Source organism: Candoia aspera, chromosome 3 (genome assembly GCF_035149785.1).
Source record: "Candoia aspera isolate rCanAsp1 chromosome 3, rCanAsp1.hap2, whole genome shotgun sequence".
In the NCBI taxonomy this organism is placed as follows: Eukaryota; Metazoa; Chordata; class Lepidosauria; order Squamata; family Boidae; genus Candoia; species Candoia aspera.
Genome location: NC_086155.1, coordinates 102,369,019 through 102,389,173, shown reverse-complemented (window position 1 = coordinate 102,389,173; position 20,155 = coordinate 102,369,019). Strand labels below are relative to the sequence as shown.

General features: G+C 40.5%; 1 protein-coding gene across 1 annotated transcript in view; it reads left to right on the top strand.

The window, feature by feature from the left end:
• Positions 1-1,374: 1,374 nt before the first annotated feature.
• LAMC1 (laminin subunit gamma 1) overlaps positions 1,375-20,155 on the top strand; it is a 126,977-nt gene continuing 108,196 nt past the window's right edge. Inside the window, exon 1 of the mRNA XM_063298447.1 lies at positions 1,375-1,918. Coding sequence (XP_063154517.1) covers positions 1,543-1,918 — 376 coding nt within the window. The 5' untranslated portion in view covers positions 1,375-1,542. The remainder of the gene's footprint in view (positions 1,919-20,155) is intronic.

Below are 20,155 nucleotides of genomic sequence, written 5' to 3'. Positions count from 1 at the left end.
AAAGGTTTTTCAAAAGTGGTTTGCCATTGTCTCCTTCCTAGGGCCAAGAGAGAGTGACTGGCTCAAGGTCACCCAGCTGGCTTTGTGCCTAAGGCGGGACTAGAACTCATGGTCTCCTGGTTTCTAGTCTGATGCCTCCACCACTACACCAAACTGGCTCTTATACGAGAGAGAGAGAGAGAGAGAGAGAGAGAGAGAGAGAGAGAGAGAGAGAGAGAGAATGAGAATGAGAATGAGAATGAGAATAAATGGTAGATCGCTTAATAGGAACTTTTGTCAACTGGGTATTTCTCTAAATGATTGAATTAAGAGTGATTTAAAACATTTTAAAGTACTACCGATTTATTTCAACGAGTTTTCTTGATAGGATGACTTTAAAATTTAAAAAAGCATGATTAGATTACTCAACCAAGACACGCTAGAATAAGTGCGATTCAACTATTGGCTCTGTTTCATCTTGAAATCTGCATACATGGGTGACTGGCGAGCATCTGCAGATGCTTTTATTCGTTTGTCCTCGGTAATCAGAGCCTGTTCCTATCTAACAGAGACAGACTAAATGTCGATTTGAAGGACGTGGGGCTGAACTCAGTTTGACTCATATCCGAATAAACATTTGAGAATCTTGTTGTGACTACTATGCTCAGAGACTAAACTTTATGAAAAGGGCTTTCAGCTTTAACTTCGGTAAACTCTTAATTCTGGTATCTTAAATTTAAAAAAAAAACTCGGGTTCACATCTTCCCAAAGAGCGGTTGTGTAAACGCATCTTTATTTATTTCTTTTTAGTAAGGCTGTTTATAAAACCAACGCACGATTGAGAAATCAGAGCTGGCGGGCTGCAAATGCAGCGGAGAGTGAATCGTACTGTACTTCCAAGTTAGACCACAACTTCAACTGCTGCGCTTTCCTTACTTGGAAATAAGTTCCCCTGCATTCAGCAGGGCTTCCTTCCGCGTAAAAATGCGCAACTAGGCAGAAGCTACATTCTTGCAGAGAGGGGCCGGGACTAAAGTCGCCACTGCTCTTGCAGCGTTTCTGACAACTTTGCTTAGCTTAAATAACTAACTAACTAACTAACCTGGCACGGCAGGAAGTTGAGGATTTGCTACCTCTTCCTCTCTTCCCCTGCGGGCTCTTTTTTTTTGTCGTTTTGGCAGAAAGTTCCCACGCGGGAATTCTTCCCCATTCAAAGCATTCCAAGAGGGAAGAGGGGGAGGCCCGCGCTTAGGAGGACCCTGGTCAAGCTCTGTCTCCCCCCTCCCCTCAACCTCACCCTCCGCCTCTGCTGGAGGGCTGCGTATCCCAGCGTGCAACGCGGGTGCCCCCACCCTTTAGCAAAGAGAGGGGAGGGAGGGGAGAGGCTTCGTGCGTGCTTTAACTTATATGCGTAGTTGCTGGATGTGAGCGCTGCTGCAGCAAGCCGGGCCCTTTTTCCTTGAAAGACAGCGGAGCGAGGTACAGGCAGGCAGCTTTTGCGGGGAGCCATACTTCGAGGTGGGAACTTACTCTCGGCTTCAGAGAGGGAAGGAAAGGGGCAGGATGGACGTCCGCTTGAACCTTGGGCTGCTCTTGCTGCTGCTGATCGGGCCGTGCGGCGGCGCCATGGACGAGTGCGTGGATGAGCAGAGCGGGCGGCCACAGCGCTGCATGCCCGAGTTCGTCAACGCTGCCTTTAACGCCACCGTGGTGGCCACTAACACGTGCGGCAGCCCGGCCGAGGAATACTGCGTGCAGACCGGCGTCACGGGGGTCACCAAGTCCTGCCACCTGTGCGACGCCTCCCAGCCTTACCTGCAGCACGGCGCCACCTTCCTCACCGACTACAACAACCAGGCCGACACCACCTGGTGGCAGAGCCAGACCATGCTGGCCGGGGTCCAGTACCCCAACACCATTAATCTTACTCTCCATCTCGGTGAGTGGCACCAGCCGGGCGGGGCCAGAGCGGACTAGAGGGTCCCGGAGGAGCCCCTCAGGAGGGACACACTCCTGACCCAGCAGGCCTTTTCGTCAATGTGGCTACTGCATCGCTGTGCTGCTGTTTTTGTTGATGTCTCGGCTCACACTTTGATTGTAGCATCTCTGGGGCTGGAGCTTGGGAATGGTTAGGCCTGCGAACAGTGACCATAGCTATAAAACTCTGGGGATGCCACTGAAGTTTTATTATTGATTCTAGTTACCAGATGTTGAAGGATAGTTTCCTCTTTGATCTGAGATGTGGATTTCTTTTTCAATGCAACAGGAAATGAAATAATTTTATGCCCACACTCTCTTAACTGGTCTATAAATAGGTCCTCCTTGTAGTTTTCAGGGAGTAGGTGGGAGGGGAGCTGCTGCTTCCTTTGGGTACTTGATACGGTCATTAAGTGCCAAGAAGATGTGTTCTAAGTGATGGGATTTAAGTGGGGAGTGGGAAAAAGACAGCGACTATGAATAAATGCAGGATCTCTTTACTCCATTTGCCCAGGATAGTATCCTGGGAAAGAGAGTCAGAGCTCTTGGCAGTTTCTTCTAACCATGTACATTATTTCTTCCCAGCAGCCTGCCAAAATATCTTGAGTTTTTTTTCCCCAATACGGCTGTAAAAATGAATTTCCACAAAATAAGGGCTCTGGGTGCATTGTGTGCAGAAACTGTTTGGCATACTTTTCAGATTGGATCTGTTCAAGTCCAGTGGGTGTCCGCACAGCATCTTCCTCTTGATTTTTTTATGGATTTTTTTTATCAAGAGGGTGATGCAAGGAAACTCTGTAGTGTTGGCTTTGGTTGGTGTTTGTTTTCTAATTGGGGGACACATACACACACACCCTGCTGGATACTGATACAGGTGTGTAGAAAACAAGGAATCTTCATTTTATAAATCAGAAAAATCCAAATGAATTGAAATAGCAGCCAGACCTGAGATTAAGAGAGGCATATACTCTCACTTGTTTGTCCAGTGGAGGCAATTAGTAATGTAAATGGCCACTGTGTACACTGCCAGGTCTGGAAAGCTACCAGGTATTTGTCAGTAGCCATAGTTTGCACACTAATTATGAGGTTTATAATTAATATATTAAGTTCACCGGATTGCCATGTCTTGGTCAGTAGTAGAGGGAGCATTTGGAAAAGCACAGCTGCTGGTTGATTTTCAGAACAGGAGCAATTATATAATTTGCAGGAGCACCATAATAATAGTTACTTGTCAAAAGCCATTATAGGTGCTTTGTAAAAAAAATTAAAAAAAACTTACTGTTTGTTCACCAGAGTCGTCTTCAGCCTTGTGCATTCTAGTTATGTTGGATTTAACATTGTATTATCCTAGCCATGGAAAGATAGTTGAAGTCCAGAAATTTGGGGGATACCAGGTTGAGAAAGATTGGTTGAAAATGAGCCTCACTGGCCTATGGAATGGCGTGTTGTGTACAGCATGATGCTTCCTTATTATTCGTATTGGTACCCCACTCTTCCTCCTGTGAATTTAGGGTCACAGGCACTGAGAGCTTTCCAACCATATCCTCATAATCTTCAAAGAAGGCTAGGCTTAGGCAGAGGCTCGATTCATAATTTAGCTAAACCATGGTTTGTTAAATCACAGTTTGGTGGAATATGCTGAGCCAAAAACAAAGCTATACTATGCTGAGTATGATATATGAACCTGGTTACTGATTTTTCCTTAGCCGTGGAATTTCTTGGTCGGTCAGCACTGGTAACTATTTTAGCACCCATTGTAAGATCACTGTCCTGTGATTACACTGTGGCTCCACTCAGCTAATGCTAATGAACAATTTGATTCTATGACCTTCCCCAGCTGGTGTTCTCTGGGTATGGTGGATTTAATTGATTGTTAATTAAAAGGTTCTGAAAGTAAATAACCTCAGTTCTGACATGGAACCAGGCAGGTGTCCATAGATTTTTGCCTGGTGACTTGTGCTGTGTACCATTATAGTCCTCCTGAACTCTAACCCTCTGTCGTTTTATCAATTCCTTTCTGAAATTTGTGGACCTTTCTCTTCTTACACTTACGGAAGGAAGGCTTTAGGGAGCATCACTGGTCTTGCATCTTTCTCTGGCTAAGGGACAAACTTCTTTTACTGTCTCTGTGTATATGTAGCTAGTTGGACCTTAGTTGCTAAACTGTGACATTGTGGACTCCCCTAAATAGGCAAAAGGCGTTAACTTTTGCCCTCTCTTTCATGTATAATTTCTCACTAACTCTTTCTTTCACATCTGTCTCAAGCCTTTTTGCCTTAAAGCAGATTTATTTTTTCTGTATGTCTTTTGTAAAGTGACAGTTTTCTCCTTCTTTCATTTCCTGTGCTGGTTGAACATGCATTCTTCATTTTCCTGTACAAGGGCTCAATTTCCTTAACTCTTCCACCACCATTCCTTGCCAATGGGGCAGGAATCTTATCCTTTCTGTCCCTTAGCCTAATTCCTTTCTGCGTTCTTGAAAATACTGGAGGGGTATTTGTACAGTTTTGCAAGTCCTCAGGAAGGCAGTTTGGAGTAAAATGAGATTTTAAGGTTAAAGATTGACTTGAGTCAGCAACATAAAGGTAGAAAAGTTACAACAATCACTGCACAAAGACTTGTTGCTTTGGGGAGATTGGGCAGAGGGGAACAGTTCCATGTCACCTTTGTACATCTGGAGACATAGACTTAATACTTCAAAGAAATATTCTGTCTCAAAGGTTAAATTGTTGCTTTGTGGTTGTCAAATGGAATTTAAATAGCTAACAAATCAGTTCCACAGTTCATCCCATTGTACGCAAAGCACAAAGGAAACGGGCTGTCTGCAAGCAATAATAAATTGTGGAGGCAGCATCTTAGCAGGTTATTCCATGCTGGATTTGTCTTTTCTTTGGTTTGCTTTGAACAATGTGTGTGGTGGAGATGAGATTTTGAAGTCTGAATGTAGGCTTTAAAAAATGAACTTGTTTTCTTAATGACAAAGTAATTATTTCGGAAGGATGCTTTTGACACTTCCTGACCGCAAACAATCAAATGTTTGCACACCTGTGATGCAGTGAGTGTTCCTTGGGGAACTTTTATCCAAATATTATGACCAGCAGCAATGGAATAAAACAGAACAGTAGTTCATTTGACGATTGCCTTGTATTGTTCCTGTGTGCATTTCACATTTTAAAGGAGGATGGTAAATGGGGAGGTGGGGAATGCAACAGTGACTTATTCATTGAATATATTAAAAACTACTTTCTACTTTGCTACCATTTCTCAGGGCACGTTTAATGGCAGTATTGGATTAATCGTGAAACTTGTTTAAAATGTCAATGTTACTAAAATGTTCCTAATTTTAAGAGAGAATTGGTTATTTCTGACTCACAAAATTTGCAGACACAAAAAGAATTACATTCTGGAATGCTACTTAACATATTGCTGAGTTGTATTGGTCAATATGAAATGAATACATCAGTTAAAAAATACTCATAAGTTTTAATGGTTTTTTTTTTCTTGTGCCTTTGAGTCATAGTTGACTCCTGGTGACTACATGGACAAGTCCCTGCAGTTTTCTTGGCAAGATTTCAGAAGTGGTTTGCCATTGCCTCCTTCCTAGGGCTGAGGGAGAGTGACTGGCCCAAGGTCACCCAGCTGGCTTTGTGCCTCAGGCAGGAGTAGAACTCATGGTCTCCCAGTTTTTAGCCTGATGCCTTAACCACTACACCAAACTGGCTCTCAATGAAGGGAGTAATGTAGTCCTTGCTTACCAACTGCCTCGTTTAATGACTGTTCAAAGTCACAATAGTGTAAAAAATAGCTTTGCAACGACTCCTCACGTTTACAACTGTCACAGTGTCCTGCGGTCATGTGATTGCCCTTTGTGTGCTTTGCAACCAGCTTGTGACAAGCAGAGTTAGAAGGCGGAAGTGAAATTGTAAATTGTGGTCATGTGATGTTTTGCTTAGCGACTGCGGTGCTTCTCTTAATGACTGAAGGAGAAGTAAGGTCATAAGCCCATCATGGTCACATGATTTTCTGCTTAGCAACTGTGGTGCTTAGCGACCAAATTGCCAGTCCCAATTGTGGTTGTTAAGTGAGGACTATCTGTACAGGATCTTTTTTCAGAATGTTCACCTAAATTCAGCTTCTGTAGTTTTCTTGGTAACAGTACAGAAGTGGTTTGCCATTGCCTTCTTGTGGGATGGACTTTCTAGCCTAGTTTACAACCTAGAGATTTCCTTATAATCTGTTCAATCGCTCTGCGGGTGATTAAAATGCATGTAGAAGAAGGGGGTAAAGTATTGTAAAGAAGTACATAGGGTTCATTGTTCTTTTATTTCAACTATATTAACAATGTAGTTGAGTCCATGAATAGTAATTGCAGATGGTTGCAAAGCTTTTGTTAGTACAGATTATAACTACTGATGTTTTGGCTAGGAATTGTTAGGATTGTTGTTCCAACATATCTGGAAGGCATCAGCTTAGGGAGGGGCCATGCTCCAAATTCCATCAGTTGCCACCATTTGTGGCAGTAAAAGTAGGGCTGCCTACTTTTGGAATTGTTACTGATTAGAGAGAGTTTAGTTTTTACTGCTTTAGATGGACTGCTGTTGAGTATGTTAGGCTATGTTTATTACTTTAATTTTCCATGTGTATTTTGCATGTTTTTTTTCTGCCTTATGCATTGCCTTTGCTGTTGGTAAACAAAAAAGTTAATATAAATACTCAGCAATTGTGTTTTTGGGATCCTGGTATTTTTTGTACGTCTGTTAGTGAAATGAGACAAGCTGTCTTTATTGAGGATGGAAGGTTGTATGAGAGAGGACTATTTTTAGCAATGAAATAGTAGATCAGCACTGAAATATTCGAAATAAAGCTATTTTGTGTGTTGGTCATATTTGACATATATTAGCAAATCTTACTCATTTCCTTTAAGTGAAAAATTAGAGTGAAAATAACAGAGTTATGTATATAAATTATCAGATCAGTCATTTTGGGGTTAAAAAAAACAGAGGAAGTAGATTTGCCCTAAATCAGCATAGTGTTGCTTGGAAATAGCTTTCAATTAGTGTGATTAAAAAGCCAGATTAGAACTGTAGACGTTTTATATAACCCAACTACTACAGGTAGTCCTCACTTAACGGTAATTGGGACCGGAACTTCCGTTGCTAAGGGACATATTTGTAAAGTGCAATGTCATGTGACTGCACCGCTTAGCAATGGAAATTCCAGCACTTTTGGTTGCTGTTGTTGAACGAATCACTGCAGGTCATTAAGCAAGGATGTCATGTGGTCGCCATCTGTGCCCTCTTGCCGGCTTCCCCATTGACTTTGCTTATAAGAAGCTGGCAAAGAAGGTCACAAATGGCGATCACTTAACTGTGGGGACACTGCAGTGGCCAGAATTTAGAGGACCGGTCGTAAGCACTACTTGTTCAGCACCATTGTAAGTTCAAATGGTCTCTGAACGAGTGGTTATTATGCAAGAACCACCTGTAATTTCTTTTCATTGCTCATAAAGCCTGTCTATCTCATGACCTGTTTCCTCCTTCCTTGTTTCACTTCAGCTTGCTTTTCTTCATTGCCAGGGTTTTGTATTCTGCAGTTCAGAGGAGTGTGTGTGTCTGACATCGACAGTGACCAAGCTGAATATGCAGCTCTCCCTCAATATGGACACAAAGGACACATACCCCTTGACTTGTCAACCCTGACAGCTTTAAAGCTTTTTCCATATATAGGTTTATCTCTATCTCCAGCCATCCTCCTTACATTAATTCATTACAAGTGTGGAATGAGTGGCTGGGTCTGTATTTATTGCAATTAGAGACAATTAAAAACGAAACATCTTTTTCACTAGGTCAATTTGTGCAAAGGTGTGTTCATTGTATACTGTACGTTTGTTTCTTTTTTAAATGCAGTAGGCTGCTCAAGATGCTGTGACATGGTAAGCAAGGATTCTCCATTATACTTACAAGTGACATCTTCTGACCCTTGTTTGCTCTTCTTGGAACATTATCTATTCCTCCCCCCTCCTCTTGGCTTATTTCAAGAGAAACTAGTGGGAGCCCGTCTTTTGGCTAGCACAGCCAACCGATTATGGGCAGAGCAGCCCATGGTTTGATAGCTGTGGCCACTTGGAAGGGAAGCCAGTGACTGCTGTTAGCATAGCCTGTGTCATCCTAGTGCTCAGTTGCAGGTGAGGCAGAATTGAAAAGAGTTGTGGCTTGTTGTCTGATTCTTTTCACAGTGGCAGCATTCATGGGTGACATAGCCTCTGTGAGTGAAGCTTAATGAAGTATTTTGCATTTGCATGAAGGTTTCTTCTATGAACTTTCTGATATGGGGTGAGAAGTCAAAGGTCCGCTTATTTCTGTTTTAGATTGATACCCCACCTTTCCTCTAGGAGCTCAAGACAGCACGAATAGCACTCCCACCTCTATTTTATCCCATCAGCAACTTTATGAAGCAGGTTGGGCTAGTCAGAGTTACTTAGTGGACTCCATGGCTGAGGATGGACTCGAACCTGGCGGTCTCTATTTCTAACCCAACGCTTTAACATCTGTGCTACACTGGCTGTCTTGTTGAAGGTATTCATGTTTCTCAAAGTTACCGAATTTGTGGGTCTCCTCTGAATGTACTCCATTTCTAGCCCCTTCCCTAGAAAAAGGCGGTGATACAAAAAATGGTTATATTACTCTGCAGTGAGGAAGCTGCTTCCTAAATGATCTCCACTGGACTGCTTGTGATTTTGCTTTGCTGTATTGCATTGAGGGAAGCCAGCCACACATTGCTAGAGGGAGCAATAAGGAAGAAAGACAGTATGTTCTCTCTTGTTCCTCAGCTGGAAATTTTCATGCGTTTTGGGAGTCATTTGACAGAGAACATCCAAGCCCTGTGCCCCAGTAAGCAGACTCCTGATTTGATTTGGATCTCTAGTATTTAAATATAAACTTGGCTGATGTCTCTTCAGGTGAAGATAAATAATTTACTGATAGGGCTGTGATCCAGATATGCGAGATACTTAAAAGTAATTCAGTTTTAAAGTTATTAAATGGTAATCTGGTGTTGACATTTGTATTTGTGGAAGTCAGAAACAGACTTAGTAATTTTGCCTTAGAACTTTTTTTGCAAGTTTTTGTTTCTATTATGATACTTCAGGGTAGTAATAATTACATTTCCGCAGTAGAGCTGAGGGCAGCATACATAGTTTCGTTCTTCTGGTTTACCTCTTTTTTTAATGCTTATTCTAAAGAGGTGAATGTCCCTAAATTTCCTATTGACATTTGAATGCTGATTTGTCTTGGTCAATCTAGACCAAATCCAACACATTGGGCCATATTGGGGTGGCCACAGTAATTTGCTTCCACTGCTTTTTTTTTTTCTCCTATAGATGTGGCTGTTTCTTACTCCTTGTCTGTCTCACATGGTCCTGATAATGAGTACCAGTGCATAGTTTGGAGATTCTCCTGGAGTCATCATTGTCTCTGGAAGCCCAGTTGGCTCCCTTGGCTAGGAGCGCCTCTTGCCAGCTTCAGTCCCAACTTTCCACATTCCTGGACAGGGATGACTTAGCAACAGTTGTTCATGTGCTGGTAGTCTCATGTTTAAGTGATCATATGCTGCATGTGGAAAAACGCTTGCGCTTGATCCAGATGTTGCAGCAGATGCAGGATGTGTTGGCTGAATTGCTGAGTAGGGTGCCTGACTGGGCACACATGGTCACAATAACTACCCTGGTTATCAATGGGGTACTGTGCCAGGTTTGAGATTATACATACAAGGCCCTAACCAATTTGGGATCTCGACAACTGCCAAATCATCTCTGCCATTATAGACCTTGTTGGTCATGGGGACAACCAAGGAGGTCCTCCTACATATATTGAGGTCTGAGGGAATGCCTTTTGGTGTCTGTTTGCAGGGGGACCATTTGAACTTCAGATGAAATCTTCCTTTCTTCTTGATTAGTGTGAGACAGTCGAAACAGTCTAGTTTGGTGAAATTTTGGAAGGGGCAAACTCTTGGTTGGAAAGCCATTCTCATCCAAGAGATTCAGTGTCCATAAGCGAGACTGTCATTGTTGGAGCTCCCTATTTGCTAACCCATTTTAAGCTATATTGTGAGGATTATATGGTTATGTTATTTTTAAATCCTAAATTACTTTATAAATGTGGAGCATTGTGTTCATATACACAAATCTCTCCTCCCACTTAAATTTGAAAGGGAAAAAAGTAAATCAGGACTCATAGTGATGTGTAGAAACCTCAATATTCAGCCTTTTTTTAGAAAGTTATCCTTTTTGAATTGCAGATCTAGTGGGGTTGTTTTTAAAAATATAGTTTCCAGCTTAAGGTAATAAACAAGCCCAGCCATGAAGAGTTAGGGTACTTAGAATCACATTGGATTAGGAAATAATAATTAGTTTTATGTAGGTGTAGATCATTTTTAAAAATTGTAACATAATGGTACAAGAGGGAAAACAACTATAAACTGGATTGCAGCCTATTGACTGCTTTACTCTACATAGTATGTGTCTTTTTTTTACAATGCATGGGAACTTATTTTGTTTCCTGCATTGAAAATAAACCACAGGCTTGCAGCCAAAGATTTGGCTTGCTCTTTCCAATCTGTGAACTTCAGTTTTCTTCACCTCTGTAGGTTCTGACTATCCACCCACTTGTTCTCTCCCTTTTTGTCCTGCTTCCTTTCCAGTCAGTCTCTCTTTTGTCTTCTTCTGGCTCTATCTTCCAATCCTTAGACCTTCCATTGGAGTCTCCTTCTCCTCTTTCTCCTCCTCTTCCTCCTCCTCTCCCTGATAAAGCTGGTTTTCTTCTTTTGCTTCCATGGTCTAATGTAGCTTTAGACAGCTCAGTGGCTAGCAACAGTCTTTCACCTATAAGTTTGCTCAGTTTTTTTCTGCAGTGTCCTGCTTGCCAGACTGGACTATATCATAATTGTGGAAGAAAGAGGAAGAGGCAGCCTTGGACTAATAATTTAAGAGGAAATATAGCTGGAATTCCCAAGTGAGGAACAAGTTAACCAAACTTGGTACTCCACCATGGTACATTTATCCATGGTGATTATTTTCAAAGGTGCACCTACTGTAACTTTGCTATAAAAAAGTGGTGATTCCTATTGAACTAAAAATGTTGTTCTGTACACTATTGATAGAAATCCTAGTAAAGGATCAGGTTGTATACTGGATAAATTGAAGTGAGACTGTAATCAAAATGAAGTCCCACTCTCCTTGAAGGTGGTGGACTTGCTCCTGAATATGCATCTGTTAGAGTGTTCATTCACTTAAAATGTTAACTACTGTGTGCTTATTTAATCTTTCTTAGAATATAAAGATAATTTGGGGGAAATCTGAGAACTATCTCTAATTGTGCATTTTGTCAGGAAACCCTTTGGAGACTTTGTTAACTCAAGGTCTGGGAATAGCTTTAGTGATTTCACTGAGGTATTTGTGGAGCCCTGAGGGGACTCTATTTTCGTTAGTCTCACAAAGGCTTGATTTACACATTGCAGGTTTCAACTTGAGTACTTAAGGGATCATTTTTTTAAAAATGGCCAGCAGTTGTTCAGCTCAGTTATATAAAGTTGCTGTACAGCTCTTTATCTCTGCCCTGAACCTCCTTTTTTTCCTCCAAACCTCTCTCCCTACATCCTTTTCTCACACCACTAGCACCTCTTAAGAGACACTTGATAATACTAGACATGGCTGAGAATTTATTTTAAGGAATAGAATGAGTGGGAAATTATTTTAAGGAGTAGAAGTGGATGAACTGTGTGGCATTTTGCTATACAAAATAGCTGCTATTTGTGGTCTTGGACAGACTTGTGACAGAGGGATTTATCACTAGTGCAGGCACATTCTAGCAGTCCCCTGGCATTTTTAGTATTACCTATTATCTGCTCTTAATGTTTTTGCAGTTACGTTAAGGGGTTTGAGAAGATATACTTTAAATAGAACAAATGACCATGTCTTGGCCATTATTTTTCAGTACCCTTGTCACCAGTGGTGGCTTGCAAACCTCCTTGAAACCATGTGCCAGCTAACTGCAAGCCATGATACATCAATTCAAACATCAGACCACATTGTAGTTAAATTTAATCATTTGATGGGATATTTAGTGAAGCCACAGTGGTGATTCCTTCGTTATAGTTAAACGCAGCCTTTCCCAACCTTTTAACCCTGGAGGAACCCTTGAAATATTTTTCAGGCCTTGGGGAACCCCTGCACATTCAGGCTCAAATATAGGCCAGAAGTTACAGAATTATTATATTCAGTTCATGTGTAGGCCTGCATAATATGCATTAACAGTGTTCTTAAATTAAAAATAAAGAGTGAAACTTACCTCTTCGATGTGAAGTTGCCCGAATTTGAAATAATTTTTTAAATAAATCATGATCTCCCAGGGAACCCCTAGTGACCTCTCGCAGAACCCTAGGGCTCAACAGAACCCTGGTTGAGAAACCCTGGTTAAGAGATTGTAATTTCTTTCTCCAATCTATCTTTCTGATGGTTAACATTTCGGTGAGGACCATCTTTACCAGTACCTTCAAAACACTTTTTTGCTGGTTTGCATATAAATCCAGAAAAGTTTCTAGAGCATAAATATCTTTACCAGCCTGCTTATTTACACTCTCCTATGCCAATCATTTGTATTGTATTGGTACCCTAAATAGGAGAGGAGGGAAGCCCTATAATTTTGTTCTGGTTTTATAAAACATTATCTTATCATTTGGAAGGATTGTTATTCATTAGAGGTGAGTTGCTGTTGAGTGCATGAGAAGTAGGAAATTGAAATAGGCTTGTTTATGTGATTGGAACGTAATATGCTTAATACAAAGATGGTGAGTTGAATGTACAGGCTGTTTATGGGGAATGGGACAAGATGAAAAACTTCCTTGGTCTTCTGCTGAATTCTAAATAAGTCATGATGAAATGTCGCTCAGAAGTATGGGGTTTATCGAAAGCAGTAAAAATCTTGGCTTGTGTTACTGTGGCTTTTGTTATACCACAGTTCCAAAGACCTTAGTGAATTTTGCAGTGCAATCCAAATTCTGCTTTCAGTTTATCTTTGCTGTTCATACTACAATACTATAAATAGAAGATGGAAATATTTTAGCTAGGCCAGAATACATCATAGTATATATTATTTCAGCATTCCTGAAATCACCATGTAAGTCAGTTAAGAATTATTATCTCCACAGCCCAGAAATAGACTATATTTTCTCTGAGAAACATGGGTTTTTTAAAAAATATATTCTTTTCCACTTTCAAGGGCTTCAGGAGGCATGATGCTGATTCCCTAAAGGGGAAGGACAGATTTTTTTTTACCTTTTTTATTTTGGGGAGGTGGGAATGCATTCAAAAGATGTTTGGGAAGCTTATGCATGTCTTCATATATACATTTAAAAAGTTACTTTGGTTTTTTTTTTTTAACCAAAACAATTGTTTTTCTGAAAATGGACGATTTTATCACAGGAAATGATTCCATGGCAGGGACAACTCCTTAAAGCTCTGCTACTTTCTCGGTAGAGCAGTATTTCTCAGCCTTGGCAGCCTTAAGTTGTGTGGACTTCAACTCCTAGAATTCCCTAGCCAGCATGGGGGATTCTGGGAATTGAAGTCCCCACACCTTAAAGTTGCCAAAGTTTAGAAACACTGCTCTAGAGTATGGTTAAAATAGCCCCTGAAGAACAGTTAAGGGCACCAGGTTAGAGACCAGGAGATTGTGAGTTCTAGTCCTGCCTTTGACACAAAGCCATCTGGGTGGCTTTGGACTAGTCATTCTCTTTCAGACCTAGGAGGAGGGCCGTGGCAAACCGAAAATCTTGCCAAGAAAACTGCAGGGACTTGTCCAGGCAGTCACAAGGAGTCAAGCCTGACTTGACAGCAGCAGAAAAAGCACAGCTTCAACTTTAAAAATCCCAGTACGGTATCCTTCCTAGGAATGACTTGGAATCATTCTGAAGGCAGGCCCTACAGGCACACTTTTTCCTTCTTCCATTTTGATCATGAAGTATCCACAGACTTCAGATACGCTGATTATTGCGTGGTGTTTGTTGTGCTAATAAAACACTGTGAGAGGAACAAAGGGATTTGAGCCCTTGTACAGGAGCCTGGTAGTACATAAAGTCCCTATTTACCGAGTTAACCAGGAATAATGGGGAAGGGCAGCTATGGCATCTTGCATGTGGCATCTGTGGGGAGGAAGTATAATTGCAGGAGCTTGTGGCTGAACGATTTACTCATCTTTGGGTGAAGTCACCTGGCATTGCTCTCAAGTCTATCTCTCCCAGCCCCCCAACCATAGCAGGAACAATCTTTAGTTAGTTTGCAATCTGTATGTATTATGACTTTTTTTTTTGCTGAAGTTATAATCTGATTATGTTTTCTTTGAATAGATTTGCAAGCAAATAGGAAGTGATAAGGCATTATTTCTTTGTGAGGCCTCTCAGGTGTACACAACCAACACAACATTTAGGTGAAAGGGAAGGAATTGTTAGTTCAGATGGGTGCGACTAGTTTTTTATTTAAACCTGTATTACGTGCATATATTAATTGCAGGCTTCTTTTAATCAGCTAACTAAACATATTTGTATGTGTATCTATAATTTTATTGAGTTTTTGAATCAAATACAAGTAATGCAAATAATAAAGTTAAAGAAACCAATCAATTTCATCTCAACATCTGTTAAAAAAAACTATCTAAATAACAATACAAACCAGAAGAAAACAAAATATGTATTAAATGTGAATATAAATTGTAAGTTTTTAAAACCAGTTAACTAAACATAGCTTAGTTCTTGCTTATTTTGCATATATCTGTTTGTTATCAGAAAGGACATGAAAATCCTGACAACAGGAAGGACATGAAAATCCTGACAACAGGAAATCTTGTCTACTTTTTGACTTCAAAGATTCATCTGGCATTGTTAACAAAACTCTTGAGTTTCTCTCTAGTTGCAGGGGCTAGAAACTTTTCTGTGCTCAGTATTTTATTTCTTGTTTGTTCTGTGCTTTCAGAAATTGTGGAACACATAAATAGCCCTCCCTATTGATAGGTTCCCTTGAAAGCTGTGTAGAAGTCCATTAAGGCATTGCCAAATGAGAAACCTTAAGAAAAGTATTAAATAATATTTAATGTTTTTCTTGCACATATGTTTCTCCATACAAATTTTGGTGAATAGGTTGCTATGTTGGAGCATAATTTAGAGTGAATCTTTAATTAGGCTAATAAATGACAAAATAGGTAATCCTAAATAGCAAAAAAATCCACATTGTGGTATCATATCTTATTTTAAATTATTATTTGCAGTGTAATTTGTTTTACAAATATCTTTGTGTAAATATAATAGTGCATTTAAACAGCGGCGCTTTGTGTTCCATAAGTAATTTTAAAATTGTTTAAGATGGCTTGTTTACCATGATGATGCAGACTAGTTAAGAATCACTTGAGTTTTGCTCAGCTCCTGGTGGAGTGATATACTTGATCAAGTAGCAAAGTACACTTTGCTCAAGGGGTGTACAAATGCTCTGAGTTTGCAGTTGGCTTCACTTTATGGATCTTGGAGTTCTAATTAAAAGAACAGAAGGTTGGTCCCACTACCCCCCAACCCTCAAAGATTCCAGGTTGTTTTCATGGCATTCCACCAGATCAATTTTACGTAAGACTTGCAAGTCACTTGCTCCTTTGGTTTTCTCCCAATACTTTTTTGTAATCCTCATCCAGCATCTCACTAATAATTCCACTCTCAGTCTTGGAAGAGACAGTTCTATCACTCTTAGATTCTTCAATTTCATCTGGAAGTTGCTTTTGGACTATTTGCTTGTAATGCAAAAAAATGAAGTTTTGATTTTGAGTTTTGATGATTTAAAAAAAATTAAAGAAGACCAAAAAAAAAAAAAGAGAGAGAGAGAACAGAAGGTTGTACAAATCTGGCCCAGCCACCTTACTGTACAACGCAAAGTACTGAATTTATACACCCGATTATAGCTCAACATAATCTATTCTGATACAAAAATGTACCCCAGGGTCTCATGCAGATAGTCTTACTTAGCAGCACCTTGCTTGATCCTTCTAAAACCAAGGATAGCAAACACTGAAATTGGGATGTGTTCTTCATTTGTGATGTCTTAAGAGGTAGGAGGTATTTTTCCCTGTAAAATACAATATTTCAAGTGCAAGACAAGGGAGGGTGGAAGTGGATAGAAATATAAATAATAAACCTTTAATAGTGATTGTTTCTGTGGCAAATTCTCCCCTTAATAAGCATTTTTATTTATATGCATCACAGTTCATTTCGTAGAATTACATTTGGTATTTGCATTTGAAAATGAGTTCAGTTGGCTCAGTTCAGCTTTTTTTTAAAAAATCTCTTGGTATGTTTACTCTAACTTGTCAAGAGCTTGAAATGTATCGTTTAAATTAGAGACATTCTTTGACATCTGCATTGTCACGACAGTATCCCGTTCCCATTTCTGCATGGGCAAGGTTGATGATTCTGCTGTGACTTTGACGCAGTGGTGGAATTTGGGCCTGTTTATCTACTTAGATGATGATCACTCAGTCTTATGCAGCTCCTAAAATCATATACAAATTTAATTTAATCTGGGACCAAGGGCTTCCTGACTCATATTGATGTTGGTGATTCTGCAACAGTCAGATATCCACTTCTTACTTTAGTAGGGCATCTTGTCTTAGTGTACTGTGGGAACTGCTGTTAAAAAGACAGAATCTTCCACAGGAAAAGCAGATGGAAGATTTTTATGTCAGATCAAACCACGTTAGAGGTTTTCAGGGTTGTCTACAGCAGCCTTCCCACATTTTTGTTAATTTTTGAAGTTAGATAGTTGGCATCTTATACAGGCAGGGCAAATACTCTATTGTACTAAAATATGCCTCAGTAGCATCCATTGTAAGTGGAGAGATCTCTAAAACAGAGTGGGCAGAAATTAGATGGGAATTACTTGGTTAATTTCTGGGGGCTTTGCAGAATATCGCAAAAGATTCTAACTCCTCATAATGTGTCAACAGCATTTTCTCCCTGCCTGAAATGAAGAGAGTTTAAGGTAATTTCGGCAAAGGGATTAGGGACGTTTTGCACTTTAATGCTGTATTTTGGTCCTAACTCTTGATGTAGGTTTGTTGGGTCTACTATTTTTATTTGGCTTAAGCAAATCTATGTCACCTGGTTGCCTTATTAACCTTGCTGCTTTTTATCAGAAGGAAAGAGCATCGGTAGTGGTTTTTTAAAGACTGTGGCTGATGATCATACATAGGGCTGGGAACTTTGGAAAAAAAAATTTCTCCCACTCTCTCTTAATGTTCCCTCCAGGCAGGAGTTAACTGATTAAATTGCATTACACGACTCACTGCTCCTCTGCTTTTTAAGCAGCCTGGTTATACATACATCTGCACATACAGCTAGTTTCTCACACCCTGATTTCCCCCCCCCCCCAGGCTCAACCACCTCCTTTGCTTTGTCCTCTTGGAAGAAATCATTTAATGGTACTTCTTAAATTTAGTATGTAGGCTGTCTTATGGTGGGTTAAATAATCTGGCATTTTCAAAACCACAAGAGAACTAACTCTGTGTACTGGAAGTATATTCTTACTTTCTTCAAACTGTATACGGTATGCAATTAATGTACCTCTTTCTAACAGTCACCATAACTGTGTGAGACACCATGGATTGTTTGTACTTCCTTAATATATGCTTATGTGTTAATGTTCGGCTAATGAAAAATAAAATAACTGGTAATCTACCGCCCTCCCCACTTCTTCTCTTTCCCACCCATTCACAGGCACACACCAGGGTCCTTCCATCAGCAGAATTGTTGGCAGATTGAATTCCTCTTCTTTCCTACAGTCCCCCACAGACCTGAAATTTACTTTTGAAATTTGAGGAACCCTCTGAAGCAGATTTTAGGGGACAGGGCTTCAAAGGGAGGAAAGAAGGAATTCTTGGTAAAACACTGGATTTCTTTCATGTGCCGATGCACTGTTACAGAAGCACAGCATCAGTGAGTGCTTCAGTTTCAAATTCACCATGAACTTAGCCCTACCCTGTGTGGGAATATTGGATCAGAACAAATCTGGCCTTAGCATGTGCTTGGGTCCTCTTTTATATATAGTACACCATGATAATTGTGTGGATTGTTTGAGATATTCAGCAGGGTTACATGGCAATGAAAGAGTAAGTTAAGAAAAGGAGATTAGTTTGAGAGATCAGTTCAGTTATGCCAGAGAATTTATGCTATTGTTTTCCTTTTTAAAAAAAAAAAATCTGTTCAGTCGTGTCTGATTCTTGGAGACTGCCTGGATAAGTCCCTGCAGTTTTCTTGGCAAGGTTTTTCAGAAGTGGTTTGCCATTGCCTCCTTCCTAGGGCTGAGGGAGAGTGACTGGCCCAAGGTCACCCAGCTGGCTTTGTGTCTAAGGTGGGACTAGAGCTCACAGTCTCCCAGTTTCTAGCCTGATGCCTTAACCACTACACCAAACTGGCTCTCTAGTTTTCCATATGATGGTTTATTCAGTAATAAATTGAATATCCCAAAATAAAAAGTGAATTGTGAACAGGTGTGTTAAGTTCATTCTATACCAAACTTAGCTCACCTTGCTAGGATGGTAGTGGAAAAAAGACCCAGTAGCCTTGGTCCTCTGGATGGCTTTGCTTGGAACTCTGTACAGGGCCACAGGGCAATTAACCATTGGAGAAATACTTTGACTCTTGGGAAGGAGGGCTACCCAAGTGCTACTTCACCAGCTGAAGCTTTTGTTGGTGGGAAACAGAGTTCCAAGCAGGTACCAGTGATGTGTAGAGCCAGTGTACAATCACTTAGAATGAGAGAGAAAAGGGGTGTTGTGAGATTCCAGGCATTATCCCAAATTAGAGGCTAGGGTCATCCATTCAGAGCAGAACAGTTGGCTACAGTATCTTCTTACAAGTAGATAATTTACAAGGGACTAATGTTTTCCCCTCTCAACTGAAAAGGTAAACTTCTCTGTTTAGTATGGCTTCCATCTGCAAATAGGGGCTTATGTGATGGAGCCGTCAAATCCTTCTACTTGGAAAACTGGAATGACAGTGAAAACTAGGTTGTAATTCTTTTGCTTGCCATTGGAAAATCCTCTGGTGTTGAATGAATGGATTTGTACTCCATTCACAAGCTGAGACAAAGAGTTACCTCATCCATTATAGTTTGGGGAAAAGCAGATGAAAATGACTTTTAGTACTTCATAGAAGGCTATCTTGGCAGAGGCTGTAGAATAGAGCAGATTTGTACTGGAACACATTGAATGCTATTTGATCCTGTGTTTAAAAGTGTGCATGAACATCCCCAGGATTATTTCTGTGTTACAGTTTTAGAGGTTCCTAGAAAAAGAGAAAAAAAAATGCATTGATTATGTCATTTACTCAAGTTATACTCCATTGTTCTCTCTAGAAGGCACTGGATGCTGAGCATAGATTTTAGGTTTCTGAGAACCTTCCTCACAGGCTTCCTTTGAAATGTAGAGAGTGAATTTCTAGGAAACACTTGATTGAATGTGATTAAATCATGCATCCTGTTTTATGACTTGGGTGTTTGTGTATCTTTTTGTTCTTTTAGATAGTTGATTACAAATTTGAATAAGTTAGGGCAGAGGAGCAAATTGCCTTGGAAAAGCATTAGAGCCTTCTTTGCGTGCTTTTAAGCAGACCTAGATCACTTGCCAGGGATACTACTGCAAAGCATTTCCTGCATTGGTGGGGAGTTCAGCTAGGTGATTTTTGATATCACTTTCCAATATTATCCTTTCTCTGATTTGATTCAATTCAAATAAATTATGTGGAATTATACATAATTTGCATAACGTATGAGTTTGGACTGCAAGAAGATCCAACCAGTCCATCCTCCAGGAAATAAAGCCAGACTGCTCACTTGAGGGAATGATATTAAAGGCAAAACTGAAATACTTTGGCCACATAATGAGAAGACAGGACACCCTGGAGAAGATGCTGATGCTAGGGAGAGTGGAAGGCAAAAGGAAGAGGGGCCGACCAAGGGCAAGATGGATGGATGATATTCTAGAGGTGACGGACTCGTCCCTGGGGGAGCTGGGGGTGTTGACGACCGACAGGAAGCTCTGGCGTGGGCTGGTCCATGAAGTCACGAAGAGTCGGAAGCGACTAAACGAATAAACAACCAACCATGAGTTTCTTG